Source organism: Varanus komodoensis, unplaced genomic scaffold, assembly GCF_004798865.1.
Source record: "Varanus komodoensis strain SLA01 unplaced genomic scaffold, ASM479886v1 scaffold85, whole genome shotgun sequence".
Taxonomy (NCBI): domain Eukaryota; kingdom Metazoa; phylum Chordata; class Lepidosauria; order Squamata; family Varanidae; genus Varanus; species Varanus komodoensis.
In genome coordinates, this window is record NW_025336543.1 from 1,831,409 (window position 1) to 1,848,342 (window position 16,934).

General features: G+C 39.9%; 1 protein-coding gene across 1 annotated transcript in view; it reads right to left on the reverse strand.

Annotated features, from left to right (window-relative positions):
- The window catches only part of B4GALNT3 (beta-1,4-N-acetyl-galactosaminyltransferase 3), an 86,012-nt gene that overhangs the window by 26,249 nt on the left and 42,829 nt on the right, over positions 1 to 16,934 (reverse strand). Inside the window, exons 2-5 of the mRNA XM_044416985.1 lie at positions 14,164 to 14,267; positions 5,447 to 5,462; positions 2,764 to 2,819; positions 441 to 536 (exon numbers count right to left, since the gene is read on the reverse strand). Of these exons, the coding sequence (XP_044272920.1) occupies positions 441 to 536; positions 2,764 to 2,819; positions 5,447 to 5,462; positions 14,164 to 14,267 (272 nt within the window). The remainder of the gene's footprint in view (positions 1 to 440; positions 537 to 2,763; positions 2,820 to 5,446; positions 5,463 to 14,163; positions 14,268 to 16,934) is intronic.

Below are 16,934 nucleotides of genomic sequence, written 5' to 3' on the forward strand. Positions count from 1 at the left end.
GAAGCAGCATAGACATAGATGAAAATTATATTATTATTATTATTATTATTATTATTATTATTATTATTATTATATTGTATTTCTATCCTACCTCATTTCCTCTACTGAGGAATCCAAGGCAGCTTACATAGTCCTCATCTACTCCATTTTTTCCCTTATAACAGCAGCTTGTGAGGTTTAGACTGAGAGTGAGCGACTGGTCCAAAGTCGCTCAGTGGGCTTCTTGGCCATGTGGAGACTAGAACCTTATCTCCCAGGTCCCCTGTCCAGAACTCTAACCCTAATCTAACCTCCCACCACACTGGTTCCCAATTATAGTCTTTCAGGGGCTCATAAGCATCATTTCCTTACCCCATTACTAGGCTGTATAGGATCAGGAAGAGCAGGTTCTCTCTTCATCTGGCACAAGAGAATAACATGGGCTATTACAGGATACTCACATGAGGATACAGTGGAAAATGGAGGTTCCTCCTCAGTTGTTCGATGGAGCCACCACACCAGTCCTCAAAAACATGGAGATTGACTTGACCTTGGAACTGCATGCACACAGAAGCACAAGGAGACATACCTTATCCACATAATTCCCATTAGCTGGTGCCCACACAGCCTAGCAGTGCTTTACCTCTAGCTGACTAGAGCCTCATTTGGCAAGAAGACTAGACTTGCAGAGAGCTTGAGTGAAATACATGTTCTGAAAACTCATAAACTGAAATGCTTACAGAGGGGTGCCTTTTTGTGTTATAGTGAAACATCTAAAATCAAAGTGGTAAAAAACTTTCAAGCTTTGCCTGAGGCAGCAATTCAGGAACATTAAACAACAAAAATGTTTTTTGCGGGTACACTTGCAAATCAAAGAGAAAAGCAGTAACCTAAAATTTAATTGTATGCATGTGTCTTGATACAATTTATTTACCTAACAAATGGCAGTATTCAATGGAATACAATGGCGAATGTAAATTACATCATGCTAGTGTAAACGACTCTAGTGCAAGCCAATGCAATTAGCTTGTGTGCTGATTTATCTTGGAAAAATTTCTAATACTTTTTCTCTCTTGTACAAGTATATTAAGTGCACTGCTGATTAGAAAGGGCTGACCAGACCCTGCAAATCACTGTTTATTAGTTCTTGTTTCATTCAATTATCTGTCTTTTGAGAATCAATGCACTAAAAATGCAGATGCTGGGCAAGGCTGGAAATACAGATGCCTAATTAGGAAAAAAGAAAGTCAGATAAATCTGACATAAACACACAACAGCAGCATTGGAGCTGCAAACACAATATAAGTTAGGCAGCAAAACAAATACAGTGATTTCATAATAGAGCTTCAGTAAGGGAGTAAGATAACGCAAGCTGTCACTGATGCGATGACAGGTACAGTTATCCACATATGCAACCCTGAATGCAAAAGCCCACTGTAATATAATATGGTATATAATGATATAATGTTTAAAACATTGCAAATTCTTTTCCCACTGCTCTATATCAGTCCTAGTCCAGCACTGCCAACTTATGAGAAAGGAGATGAGAATGTAATGTATTGGAGAACTCAACACCAATAGTCTAGGTGCCTAACTCCCTGCACCTTGATAACCATCAGAGAGGGAACTGTAGCTCATTAGCCCAGTCAGGACTTGAACACCAACTGGAGTGTGAGTGCCTCTGTATAACTGCTACTCTAGCCCTTTTTCTTTGGGTCTGAACAATATAAATAACATTAAAAATATCATTACTGGAATATGCCACTCTATTTTTGTCTGCCTGCTCCAGAACCAGATCACTGGCCTGTCCTCGCTCATGATGCTTGCCTCTTACTAGTCATATCGGATTCCCAGGACATTGTGAATTGGAAATTTTCCCAATGCAAAATGTAAACTGACACAGTCATTTTGCATGGGAATGTCTGTGGTTTTTATGTTCTAGAAAGATCTAACTTGGCATGTGTATTTTACTTGTATTGAGTAAACAAAACTAAAAAAATTATCCCATGTTATGCTTTGGTCCCAATACATCACAAATATTTGACTTGAAATATTTGAGGGGAAAATTAAAGCACATGTAATGTGTATTAGATATTACATTAAGTAGATTTTTTATTGGAATACTAGTTAAAATTTGAAGACTTTGAGAAGTATCCAACTGTGTAATTCTATTAGCCATATGATGCTGTGCTAAGTTTTGAACTATATACAAGAGGTGAATCCAACTACAAATAAGTTTGTGTAAGTATAATGGGCAACTGTTTGCAAAATGGAAAGTTTTGGTGGTGTTCTTCTAGTGTTGTTTGAGTTTGAGGATTGGCACTGTTGGATACAAACCAATAGTATGTACTTCCCTTACATTGTTTAAATTTAAGGAAAATCCCCACAAAAGTACAGAAAACTCTTGACATTAATTTACCAACTCAAAGAAATGTACATGATAAGTTGACAATCACACATCTATTTCAACACTACATCTTCCCTTAAGGTTGCTGGGGTGTATCCAAATTTGCTACATATTAGTTGTTTCACTCTGAGATATATATGTATTTCAATGACATATATGTATATTCTCACATACTTGCCTAGGATGCAAAAAATAATAATTAAAAATTAAGTGCAACTTTGAAACTGCTGAGATTGCCTAATGCTGTGATTGCAATTGACATGTATTCGGTTTTACTAATGAACTTGCAAAATGGATTTTCTCCTGCAGTAAAAGAAAACACTGAGAAATTTTCTGCTGTGCATTGCTGTCTGAGACTTAAAGAGATATGAAGGCACTGGGGACCAGGGAACAGTAGGGGAAAAACCAGGAAACATGTTTGATGATACAGTTTCTCACAGGATGATGAAATCTTTAAGACATACTGTCCATATATTACTATCATCCTTTACTTCCCTAAAAGGATTTCTAAATGCAATAAGAACACTTTTATGTAAGATTTAAGATGTAACAATTCAGAAAAAGTTTGAAACCATAGCAGGAAGGCATCTCTAAGATACCCACCAGAATTTTTTTCTTCAATGCCTTATTAGTATTATTGAGCTACTATTATTGATCTAATGGTTTTACTGATAGTGCACGAGGGATGCACCACGTGATGCTCAATTTTCCAACATGAGACCCCATATGTTATGAAAATGTACATTCTTGACAGTTTGGGTTTTGTTCTAGCAGGTCTGGTGTTTCTGGGCTTGTTTTGCTTAGGTGGTATAGCAGTCAGTGGATGTAGCTCAAGAACCTACAGGTATGAGAAATGCCATCACTGGCACAATATGCAGCAGTATTATGTGAATTGGTCTACTTTTGTTTCTTTTCTTTAAAGACCCCAGCCCTTGAACAATGCTACAGATTTAAATGAAGTTCTCGATCAGGCCTATCCAAAACAAAATGGTGCCTCATCTGTAAAACCTCTTCCAGTTGAAGTTTACCCACTTCATTTCAAAAGCAAACAATTAATAGGTTTATTAAGGAGAATTATTTACAAAAGAGAATAAAATGTTACTTTTCAAATAACAAGTCCCATAAATGTTCTTAGGTATGCTTGGTTGCCAGGCCTCATAGGTAAGGGCCTTCAGGAGCACACTAAATTCTTAACAGCTTTTCTTTTGGACCAATATCCACTCCAGCCAGTTCCTCACAAACCAGAACAGAAGCTGAAGTTTTCTGCTTCGGAATTTTATTTGTGTAAGCCGCCCTGAGGCTCTTGCAAAGGATGGCATACAAATATCATTCATAAATAAATAAATAAATGTAATGAATGGCTAAAAACACCAGCCTTCTTCGTCCATTTCCCCCCTGCTTCTTGGATGTTTCAGAGGCTACTTGCTGAAGTTCTCTCTAATCAGACATAAATGAAGAACCAAAAATGGTTTGCTCATAGCATTATCATATTTTGTGTATTAAATCTAAAAGTATTCAGACAAAACTTATTTTTATTGACTAAAAGACTTTAATGAGTTTAATTTTAATGATAATTTTGAGGAAGTAAAGTTATATATAACATGGCTATGTTCCTAAAGTAATTTTACATCTGCAAAGTGTATTAAAATAAGTATTGGCTTTTTCCCCATTCTTTCTGAAATCTGAATTTCCCTAAATATCTGAAGGGGTGTGCATGTGGCAGGGATGACGACAGCATTTCCCCTCTCATGGAATCAAAATTTCCAGTAATTTACATCTCTACTCTGACCCCCACTTGGCCAACAAATAGCAGAGGGAGTTACATGTGAATGGATTCTTTGCTACTACTTTGGGCTTAACTTCTGGTGTGATTCAGTTACATTACAGAAGATTATGGAAAAAAGAGCATCTAAAAAAAGCATCTATATATATGGCTGTTAGTATAGAATGGCAGCTTCATTAATAAGTATGTGTGGACAATGTTAACATACAGGGGACTTCTTGCAAAGCCAAATGGTATCAAGAAAGCCTCTCCTTTTCTGAATTCAAACTACTGCAAGATAAAGAGGGGGTAGAGACTAGCCAGGGGAAGTTGTATTTACTTCTGGAAAGTATTGGAAGTGTTCTGAGCATGCCATTTCTATAGAGCTTACGAAATGTTATCAGACATATCTGAGCTGCTTCCAGAAGGCACTTCTGCTTACATGTAAACAGAGCAGAGTATTAATTTTACCTCTCTAAGAGGCACCAGTAAAGCAGCTGTTTGGATCCTGAAATTCTATCTCTGTTGTTTTCTCCACTCTTCATAGGAAGTAGGGCAGAAACCTCCTTGGCTGCAGCTCTGATTTCCTTCACAGAATATTAAAATAAATGATGTAGTATTTTTAACTAACATACTACTGGGGTGCAGCAATTGCTGTTATGGCAAGTGGCTATAACAAAAGGGTATATTCTGCAGTACTGTTTATTTAGGCACAGAGCCTTGAAATGCTTGAGCAAAGTTCTACGAAACCTTCTTCTGTTGTTCAGTCCAACAGATATGAATAATTCTGTGTCCCATGTGAAAAGTTCCTTATAATTCAGTCTGGGACTTCAAGAATTCAGCATCTTGAAATGTGGCACATTGCAACAGGTCTAGACAGGCAAGAAATGGAAATGTCTTGAGCAGCGTCTTCTAGGCACTTCTTCACACACTGTGTATTTTAAGGTGGACAATGCAAGACTTTTAAGAAGGTGAAAACACCTAAAAAATCTGAAGTGTGGATGTGATAAGCAAATGTTTGAAAATGTGAATCTCGTAAGGGCATGTTCATCAAAGAGTAGGATTGGCATCAGTTTCCACACTCAAAGGGTTGTCCTCTGTAATGTGGAGGACAAGGTCCTTGTGCAGATGGTTGTCAACCTGCTCCAGACAAATTATCTTGATCCACAGCAGTTGGGTTCAGATCAGGTTTTGACATGGGAACAGCCTTGGTTGCCTTATATGATGATCTATGTCAGGAGGGAGATGAAGCCATTTGACCCTTTTTATTCTCCTTGACTTAATGGCTGTTTCAATACCATCAACCACTGTATCCTTTTGGGGTGACTGAGTCAGGAGTAGAGATACTGCATTGCAGTGCTTTTGCTCCTCTATGGCTAGCCAGTTCCATAAAGGTAGGGAGATCTCTCTCCATGTAGCCAGCTTCATATTTAGGCTGTAATATATTCTCTAGTATTGGGTTCTACAAAAGTCAATCCCATACCCCATGCTATTTATTTGTTTGTTTGTTTATTTAAAATATTTATATGCTGTCCTGTTGCAAAAGCCTCAGGATGGCTTACATAAATGAAATACAATAAAATAAAATAAATCATTAATAAATTATCGACCCACACTGGCTGCGCTTAAAAACATACAGGACACATTAAAATTTATTAAAATATGGCTGAAATAAAAAGGTCTTAACCTGGCACCGAAGAACAAATAACGACGGCACAAGGAGGACCTCTCTGGGGAGCGCATTCCATAGGTGGGGAGCCACCACAGAGAAGACCCTCCTCTGGGTACTTTGCCTCCTAATGTCTTTCACGGAGGGTTCCGGGAGGAGGGCTTCTGCTGCCGATCTCAGGGAGCATGGATAATTGTAATGAAGTTCTCCCAGTCCAGTTGGGGGCATTGCTGGGCAATTTAATATCTACATGAAATAACTGAGTGCATTCATCTGGAATTTTGGAGCACATTGTGATCAAAATGATGATGGCAAGAAACTTTATTTCTTCCCTTCATCTTCCTCAGGTGAAGCTGTGGATGTACGAGATTGGTGCCTGCCTTTGATGATGATCTAGATAAAGGCTAATAAACTGAAACTCAATTCAGACAAGCCTGAAATGCTCTTAGTGGGTGGTTCTTCTGACTGAATGAGGAGTGGTCCACCTGTTCTAGATGGGGTTGCACTCCCCCGAAAAAACAAGCTCCCAGCATGGGAGATCTCCTGGAACCACTTTGTCACTTGAGGGTCAAGTGACCTCAGTGACACAGAGCTCCTTCCACCAACTTCAGCTGGTGGCCCAGCAATGCCCCCAACTGGACCAGGAGAATTTCATTACAATTATCCATGCTCCAGTAACCTCCAGGCTAAATCATTGCAATGCACTTTGTGGATCTGCCTGTGAAGTTGGTTCAGAAGAGGCAGCTTGTGCAAAATGCAGATTGGACAGATTGATTGATTAACAGATTGAAAATATGTCTGGAGTCAAAACCTCCAGACATATAACACCCGTTCTGACCTGTTTGTATGCTTCCAAGCGTTACTCAAGATGTATTTATTTATTTATTTATTTATTTATTTAAAACATTTCTATGCCGCCCCCATCACAACAAAGCCTCGGGGCAGCTCACAAAGAATACATAAAACATACAAAAATAATAATAATATAACAATCAAAAGAAGAAAAAAAACATTAAAAAACCCCTGGTGCATTCTCGGCTAAGAATGTTAAAATTCTAATTAATACAATAATTTAGCCATTAAAATAAGTTTTTTTAAAAAAAGGGCTTAGCCTGGCGCCAAAAAACAAATAATGATGGCGCCAGGTGGACCTCTCTGGGGAGCGCATTCCATAGATGGAGTGCCACCGCAGAGAAAGCCCTCCTCCAGGCACTCACCCTCCTAATATCATTCAGAGGGTTCCCGGAGAAGGGCATCCGTTGCTGATCTCAAGGGGCGGGAGGGCATATATGGGCGCAAGCGTTCCTTTAGATATCCAGGTCCCAAGCCGTTTAGGGCTTTATAGGTCATAACCAACACCTTGAATTGGGCCCGGACTTCAATCGGGAACCAGTGGAGCTGACGGAGAACTGGGGTTATATGAGAACAACGCCCAGTCCCCATCAGCAACCTGGCAGCTCTATTCTGCACCAATTGAAGTATCTGGATCGTCTTCAAGGGTAGCCCCACGTAGAATGCGTTACAGAAGTCTAATCGGGAAGTTACCAGTGCATGTGTCACTGTCGCCAGGCAGCCATTCTCCAGGAAGGGACGCAGCTGATGTATCAGCCGAAGCTGAAGGAAGGCGCTCCTCACCACCGCCGTCACCTGAGCTTCTAGAGACAGCTCAGGATCGAGAAGCACTCCTAAGCTGCGAACCCTGTCCCTCAGAGGGAGTGCAACCCCATTTAGGACAAGGCCCAAGTCCCCCATCCCGAGGCCCGAGCCACCCACCAACAGGACCTCCGTCTTGTCTGGATTGAGCTTCAGTTTATTGGCCCTCATCCAGCCCATTACCTCGGCCAGGCACCAGTTCAGCACAGCCACTGCCTCACCTGGATTGGTGGAAAACAGGAGGTAGAGCTGGGTATCATCGGCGTACTGATGATTCTGCAGCCCACACCTCCTGATGACCTCTCCCAGCGGTTTCATGTAGATGTTAAACAGCAAAGGGGACAAAATGGACCCCTGCGGAACTCCATGGCATAGCTGCCATGGCGCAGAGCCATAGTCCCCCAGCACCACCTTCTGAAATCAGCCATTGAGATATGAGCGGAACCACCGCCACATGGTGCCTCCAACTCCCAATCCCGCTAGCCTATTCAGAAGGATACCATGGTCAATGGTATCGAAAGCCGCTGAAAGGTCCAGGAGAACTAACAGGGATGCACTCCCCGTCTCTCTCCCTGCACAGGTCATCGTACAGGTGACCAAGGCAGATTCAGTACCATACCCGGGTCTGAAGCCGGACTGAAATGGGTCCAGATAATCAGTTTCCTCCAAGAGTGTTTGGAGTTGTCCCGCCACCACCCGCTCTAGCACCTTGCCCAGGAATGGGATGTTGGCCACCGGTCTATAATTGGCGGCCACCTCTGGATCCAAGGATGTCTTCTTTAGGACTGGCCGGACTACTGCCTCCTTTAAAGGGGCAGGTACCCGGCCATCTCTTAAAGAGGCGTTGACCACCTCCAGGATCCAGGTCCCAATCCCATCCTTGGCTTTCTTAAGTAGCCAAGATGGGCATGGGTCTAGTAAGCAAGTGGTAGGACGTACTTGTTCAAGCACCTTGTCCACATCATCAGGCCGCAACAACTGAAATTCATCCATTAATTGTGGACTCGACGGCATCGATGGCGTCTCCCCAGTAGAATCTGATTCAATAGCAGAGTTGGTTTTGACCCAAAAAGATTTACAGGGCTTGGGATCTCTATATCTGATGGAGGGCCTCTTCTGACATGAACCTATCCATACACTAATTTTATTATCTAAGGCCCTCCTTCAGGTATCTCCTCCATGGGAGGATTGGAAGGCAGGAGTGTAGGAGGGAGCCTTCTTGGTTGTGACCTATCAATTAGGAAGTGATCTCCTGATTAGACCTGCCTGGAACCAATATTATCATCTTTTCAGCACCTTCTTCTGTCAGGCATTTGGCAGTATATAATGTTACAAACAGGTTTTGATTATTTTCTTGTTGATTGTTCAAAACTGTTTTTTGATGGGCGTGTTGTATATTTATGCTTGTATGTATATGGACTTTTATTGTGTGTTTTAAAGGTTTTAATCTTTGTAAACTGCTCACAGCGCTTTGGCTATTGGGCAGTATAGAAACCTAATAAATGAATGAATCAAAAATGCATGGTATGAGTGAGCAAAAGCATTGACTAAAAACTAGTGATTCCAATTTAATGTGGACTTCTCAAGAACTTTGTGTAGTACTGTCCTAAATCATCTTGGGATCTATTTGTTCCAAAGGAGCGGATCAGATTAGCCCCAGTTTAAAAGTTTACTTTACAGCCCAATCGTTTATAGACTGATACAATACACTGAACATTGAAAACACTGCTGATTTCACACACCTTATCAGAAGAGTTGCTCAATTTGAACACCCATAGGAGGCACAAACAGAAGTTGTAGAGTTGTCCTTATTTCAGAAAGAAATTTTAGGTTATCAGACGTTTTGGGGCAAGGAACTTTATAAGGAAAGAGATGTTCACAGCAAAGAGAGAATTTCTAAATCTCACTCAGCCTATAAATTAGTCATCTTTTCTTACATAATAAATACTTCCTTTTTCTAGAAGTGTTCTTAAAAGGAGAGGAATAAGAAAAAAGAGGCCCAAACAAAATGTTGCTCAAACATAAAACCATAGATAAAACTCAAGAGGAACTTGGAAAGAAATTTATTCCCTACTCCACACTTTGAAAATGCACCAGAAAAAGAAAAACGTTGAGGAAAACATTGGTCTTTGTAATCTAGGAATCAACATTCCAGGGGCACTTTCTTCCATCTGACTCATCTGCAACTAATCCCAAATAGCAAGTTTATTTATTATATTTATGCATTATTTACTATATGCCTTGTACCTTATTTTCAGGTATTGCACAATAGTGTACAAAAGGTTCCAGGTTGTTCCCCACAGAGGCACTGACAATATTCAGAGCTTCTTAGTTTCAGCAAATTGGAGGGGGAGGGGGAGGGGGAGGGGGGAGTTTGCATTATGCCTCACCCATCTGTTCATTTGATCAGTCATTTTCTGGCCACCTCCCTGTAATTCTAAAGAAGTTATCACAGCTTATCCAGAATGGCTCTTTCAAGCTGTAATCAGAATCAGAGGACCAGAATGGAAAAGCTTTGCTCCATTTTATATTTATTCGCTGTTATCTCTGGGGCAAATCAGCTGCCTATAATCTGAAGAATGTGCAAATGTGGGTTAAGATAAGCAAGTCAAAAAAGAGGCTTGAGTCAGAGAAGAATGCTGACATTGTGTTGCTGCTTTAAGAATTTTTATGGTAATGTTTATAAGACTCTTCTGTCTCTCCACTGAAAGTCCAGGCTATTCCTTCTCTAGATAACTTCCAATGATTTAAACCATGAACTGAATTGCAAAACTATGCACTTGAGAAAAGGTATTAAGAAATGGTAGCAACAAAGACCTCTTCTGTTCTTAGATACAGCAACTCAACACCTAGCAGTGGAAAGGAGGAAGAGATGTCAGCTGCCTTTCTGGGCACCACATGTTCCAACAAGCAAAAGGTGCACCTTTCTGCACTGGTTAGGGTTCTGCTGCAGGAGGAAGGTAAAAGAGGGACTCAGACACCAATACAGGACACAATTTAGGAATATAGTTATACTTGCACTTTAAACATATGCACAGCGTTGTGCTAAATAAGTATCCTTTTAAAAAGTGATCGCTGGGGCAATTTGAGAACATCACAGCATAGGAGATTAAGGGTTCCTTTCAGTGGTAGCATTACATCTGCAGAAGATGCTTTGGACTGACAATATTTAAAATCAGGCTATGGCACGTATCACTGATGTTACACTTCTATGAATATAGGAGAGAGCCAGTATGGTGTAATGGTTAAGAACACGGGACTGGGACTCACACAACTTTGGGTTCTAGTCCCTGCTTGGCCATGGAGCAAACTGGGTGACTCTGGGCCACTCACAGACTCTCAGCCCAACCTACCTCACAGGGTTGCTGGTTGCGGGGATAAGACTGAGAGCAGCAGGAGGGGAATGGTGTGAGCCACTTTGAGTTCCCAAGAAAAAAGCAGGATATAAAGCTGATAAATAAATACAAATGTCAAAATTCCTAATACTGCTCTTCAGAATAAAAACATTGTATAAAGGACAAGACAGAATACTTGTCTGGTATAGCCAGAGATCTCCCTTCAAATTCTGCACAAAATCAGCACACCTATGCAATGTCCTACATCCCTTCAATTGATGACCACACCCTTACTGATGGTGCAACTTTATTCCTGGCACAAGAAAAAGGTAAGAGATTTAAGCTGCTTGCTTTGCACAGTTACTCCACCCTGTCTATGCCACCAAATTTGAACACAGGATATGATCAGCATCTGACCAGCAGTGTCCCCACTACTGCTAATCATCTCACATTCTAGATCAACTTTAGCTTTCTAAATGGAAGAGAGTGCCCCTGGATGGATGGCTTAAATTAGAGCTTGCAGCCCTTCCTAATGTTTTTTTTTATGAAAAGACAAATAGACATGTCTGGGACACAAAGGAAGTAAGACATAGAGCCATGGACTGCTAGGTGCGTTTTACATGTTGCTGCAGCCTCTCCAGTTGCTGCCATAGTGGCCTGAAAAACTTCTGCATACATGGTTTGGCTTTCTGGCATTTTTCCATACCATAAAAGTTATGGGTCTCTAAAATATAGGTATCACTGGCATAGCTTAAAAAACTTACATGATGCTGAACGACATTGGTGGAAGGCTTTACATACACTGAGTTTCATGTGAGAGTTGCCTCAGAATTAGCGAAAGCTACAATGAGAAAATGATGTGTAATCTAGAAAAGGAATAAATGGATCATGAAGACTGTCTGCATTAAGATCAGATACCTTCTTGGGGCAAATATGTACAAATCAATGAGTTCTAAACTATCTCTGAATACATACAAAAGAATCAAGATAAGGTCCCTTCAACACTCATTATTTCTGTCTCATCTTCATCCAACCCTATCTGCAAAGATATGATCATGTCCTCCATGCACTAGATTACAAGATTCTCTACTCCTACAAAAAAAGCAAGTGGGGAAAAGTACTAAGCATCACCTTCTGTTAAAGATTCTTTGTAGTTGTAAAATGTGCTGAGATTGCTTTTTTATTGCTCAGGTTTGCCAGCAACATACACCTTCTGTTCAAACAAAGCCTAACTTTATTATATGTTGGAATAATCCCATCCCCAATTATCTTTCCAGTCTCGTTAATAACCGAAGGAATCATCAAGCAACAAAATGCTGTTATAGATGCTGAGAAAACAACACAGCTATCACATAACTCCTCGCAATTAATTGTGAAGAAATACAGATTTCTTAATTTATAAGCCACTACAAGTTAAATTATAAGCCACTACAAGTTAATTTATAAGCCACTACAAGTGTCAACAGGAAGTTAACCTGAAGAAACCAAAAAGTAACCTGGAAACAGAACAGATTTCAATTTATTGTCCACTGATTTGCCTCAGAAAAAGACCATTCCCCAAAATGTAGCAGATTCCTGTGGGAAAATGGGTTGACTATTGCAATTGGTGAGAAAAAACTTGGGTTACCAAGCATCTCAGTGGAAGAAATTTGATTCAACAACATGGTGGGATGAGGTGAGGTGAACTAGATTTCATTAGCCACAATTTCTTAAACTTTATCAACACAAACTCACAAAATGAAGAACTAAGAGTGAAAACTTAGCACAAGTAATGCAAGCACAAGTAGCCTCCTATCCCCAAATGAGGCTGGTACAGGCCATCTTCAGTCAAATTAGGAAACAAAGCATCACCAAACCCAAAAGTCTGAAAAATCAGGAAGCTACTGCACTGTCTTCTAGAACCTTCAGTGCATAGCTACATTCTCACATTCCTGGAGAGGTCTCAGGCTACAATTATACCATTGAAAGGTATTTTATGGAACATTAACCTCAGGACTCCAGGGGGCAGATGTGTCTGATGCTGTAGGATCTCTTCTGCTGCTCTGGCTGTTTCCATTTGCTTGTTTCTTCGTCTATAGAGAAAATGACAAGATTTTTTCTGTGCAGGTGACCCAAATATATATGTGATGATTCACAGTTTTTGGAAGTACAGAAGCAGAAGCTGCACATGTGCACACATGTTTTGTACCACCTGTCAAAGTCAGCAGAATATAAAAATTGCACTAATAAGCAGGTGTGGCATTTAGTTGATTAAAAAAAAGATCTGAATATTAATTTCCTGGATCATTTTTACTCAGTATTTATTGGCTGGGTAAATAAGGTATATCCATTTTGCTCTGGCAGTCACAGAAACCCTAATACTAACACAGTATATGGGGGAAAATAATTAGAAGATGAAAACATTTGTCTTCTGGGAAAATGTAGAAGTAAATCAGGTTGCTCAGCATACTTTTTTCTCCACTGACTTACTCTTACAGAGGTTTTGAAGCCATTGCATCTATAAATTGGCAGTCGCTGGGCCAAGTAACCCGGAGGGAACAGCCTCGCCCACTGGTTGCTAACCCAAGCTTTTCTTCTTACTCACATTTTCAGACAGTTAAGAGGAAAGGGAAAAAAAGAACAGGGAACAGTATCTGAGGGCACAATTCTATGCATGTTTAGTAAGGGAAATATCTCACGACTCTGAACAATTCCCAGCCAGCCATCTTAAAAGGCATAGGACTGTGCCCTGAGTAACCCCCAGCCCTTACTGAAAACTAGGGGAAGGTAGCTTAAAAAAACCAACCCCAAACCAAAAACCACCTCCCAGCATATTATAATTTGTTGACTGTTCTCTACCTTTTCAGAGACAACCATGCAAACCTAAATATAGTCCAAACATATATGACTTACAGTGCTCCTGAAAAGTGCACAGGCGTCGATTTGGTGAGTATATGTTAAAAGAGAGTTCCTGACATAACTTGATTAAGGGGGCTGACCAGTCACAACAGATGCTTCTGTTTGCTCTTTTACTGCATGCTTAGTATCATTAACAAGGTTCTTGACCACATCAACTGTAGTTGTATCCAAAGGGGGGTATATGTTGGACATTTAAGGTAATACTGGGCCTAAGCTGTTTAGTATTTAAAAGGCACATATTTTTAGCTGCATCTTTGAGTAACAATTCACCAACCAACTTTTCTTTCCTTGATAAGGATGTAACAATGCAAGTATACATAATGTACATATATGGCTAATTCTGATGGAAGTTTAAAAACTTTACCTCTATCAATATACTTGAGAACTGAATTTAATGTTTTGGTACATGTGGAGTATGTTTTGTCACCAGAGTCTCAATAGAAAGTATGTGTTCACTTACCTGATAGCCTGCCTTCTGAGGCAGATACATCTGAAAGCTTGGATCCACTACAGGGCTAACCTGATTTCCCTGGGCTTTAGCCAACTCACTCCAGCTTCCATATCCTGCACAGAGAAAGAAGATTGCAAAATCATTAGCTTAAACAATATACAAAGAGAACTGCCATGAAAGCATTAATCACTATGCAAACACATGGCACTTAAGGTTACAATCCTATGCAGGTTTGGATAGAAAAAAAGGCCTACAACTCCCAGCATGTCTCAGCCAGCCATTTTTCTGTCCTTTTTTCCTGTCAAAACCTGTACAGGATTGGGCCTTAAGAGATGTATAAACCAATTCTATGCAACCTATGCAACTTTTCTTACAAGTAAATACTATACTCTTAATGGCAATTACGCCTTGATAAGAATAATATTTGTGACATGCCCCTTCCATATGGCAATGTGTAATTCTAAGGGTAAAATCCAGAAAACCCACAAAGGATGGTGATGATGTATGGAATCTCCCATCAGACACTGACATATAGAAACTTAGGGCACAATCCTGTGCATGTTTAGACAGAAAATGTCCTACAGCTCCTGACATTCCCATGGTCAGATAAGGAATGCCAGGGGTTGTAGGACTTTTTTTCTGTCTAAACATGCATAGGAGTCTGCCTTTAAAATATCTATCTATTCCAGTAATAGACAGATCAAAATACTATCAAAATATCACAGTAACTTCTAACATTAGTGAATCTTCTATTTGATTTGAACATGGACGAATGAAACATAGTTGGGCTCAGTGGAAAGGACACACTGCAGGCTTCTTGCCTGATACTCACCAAACCTTGCAGCCAGTCCTGCTAAAATCCTAAGGCATCTTTCAAACTGGTGCTTTCAAAAAGCCTATAACCAGTAGCAGGCTCATCCAGGCACTATATTGCCAGCACTAGAAAGGTTAAGTGGCAAACATTCAGCTGTAAATTTCATCATATCAGAAGGGGAACAATCAAGGGAAGAAAATTCCTGCCAACAGAAACTCTTAGAAAAAAGCCAATAGAGATAAGTCAGGTGTGTCTTTGATCTCACCACAAATATCACCTTGCTATATTACCAGAATTATAACAAACGTACTCCTGGGAACAGCAGGAACAGTACATTGATCGTCTGAGCCCAGGGTGTAACAATTACACTGAAACACATGTCCTCCAAGCAGTATGTTTTGGGGACACTTTCTACAATATAATGCTAAACATAATACTAGACCAAATGGGAGACATAGAATCAAAGACATAAGAAGGACTCAGCAGTTGAGATGCCTTGAAAGACTCAGAGCATGGATATTTATTTCAGTGAGTGTCTGTGTTTGAGGGGGAGGGATGGGGGGACCGAAATTGTGCCTGCCAACTTTCACCAATGTGCATTTTATGTATATGAAACTATACATTTATCAACTATTGGATGCATTTGGACACTGTGCTAACCATTAGTTCACTGTGATGGGAATAAACCTTGACTGTGCTGGATCAGGGCCTTATCCCTCCCCTTCCATTTTCTAGTGTGGCTGATTTTATTTTTAGTTTTGAATACCCATAGTTTCGTGTATTGCACAAACCTGATAAACTGCGGCTAATCTTAACTATGATTTCTCTGAAACAAGCCAACCTATGAAGCTGGCTTGTTCCAGCAAACAATAATTAAGATTTACTATTGTTTATGATGTGGCTGTAATACTAAACACTGGTTAACTGAAATCTTAAGTAAGAGCTTGTGACATCTTCCTGGCAGCCACATCAAGAAGGGGAAGGGCAGGACTTGGCAGGGAGGCTATGTTTGGATTATTATGAAAAACCATGGCTCATCATGATGTCAGAAACTGCTACTGTCAATTATTAATTTTATTATCCTAAAATATTCTTCATGGGGCAGAAAGGCACCAAAGAAATATTTTTAAACATTCGATTTCTAACTTTCCCAATAATGTTATGAGAGTACCATAATTTAACTACTCCCATTGCTAAATATTTGGTGGATGAGTTAGTAATTACAGTATCTTTTGTTCTCCTGTCATTTTTAGTCCTATAATCATCTTTTATTACTATGATTTGTCCTATAATAAATACACTTCAGCAAATATGCACCCATTTCCCTCTCAGTGCAGATCTAACAAAGGAGGCTGTTCCCTAAGAAGGTTCATGCCTGCAAAAATTATTTAAGATGTAGCCAAACAATTGCATAAGGTCTAGTTCTTCTCCTTAGCATTGTGTGAAGATCAGGCCTGATTCAGTGGTTTCTCATATCCTGTTCTCATATCCTGTTCTCATGCAATGGGTTGGGGTGTCAACCTAATTCTTTAAAGCAACCCCCACCACTCTCCCCCTCCCACAGGAGATATATATGAATATATATGATATATATATTCATAGGAGATATAGGAGATATATATGATATATATGAATAGCAAAGAATAAAACTTTAACTGAAAATACTTTTCAAATTATAAATAAAAAAATCACAATATATTGCTGTAGGTTGGTGGTTCAATGTTTCTGGTTTTGCCACGTTTGTCTTGTTGAAGGGATATATGATTCCTGCTGTTTAGGTATTCAGAAGATGATATATTTTTTAAAGAATAACACTGTAAAGCAAACAGAACCTTTAAAGAGGTTGCAAAATGCCACAGGCATGGAGGAGGAAGACTATGTCATTAATCATGACAAAGGAGTTGTCCAAGTGGAACATACAGAGGCAGTCCTAAACTCACCTCTGAGCAAACTCTATTGTACACAG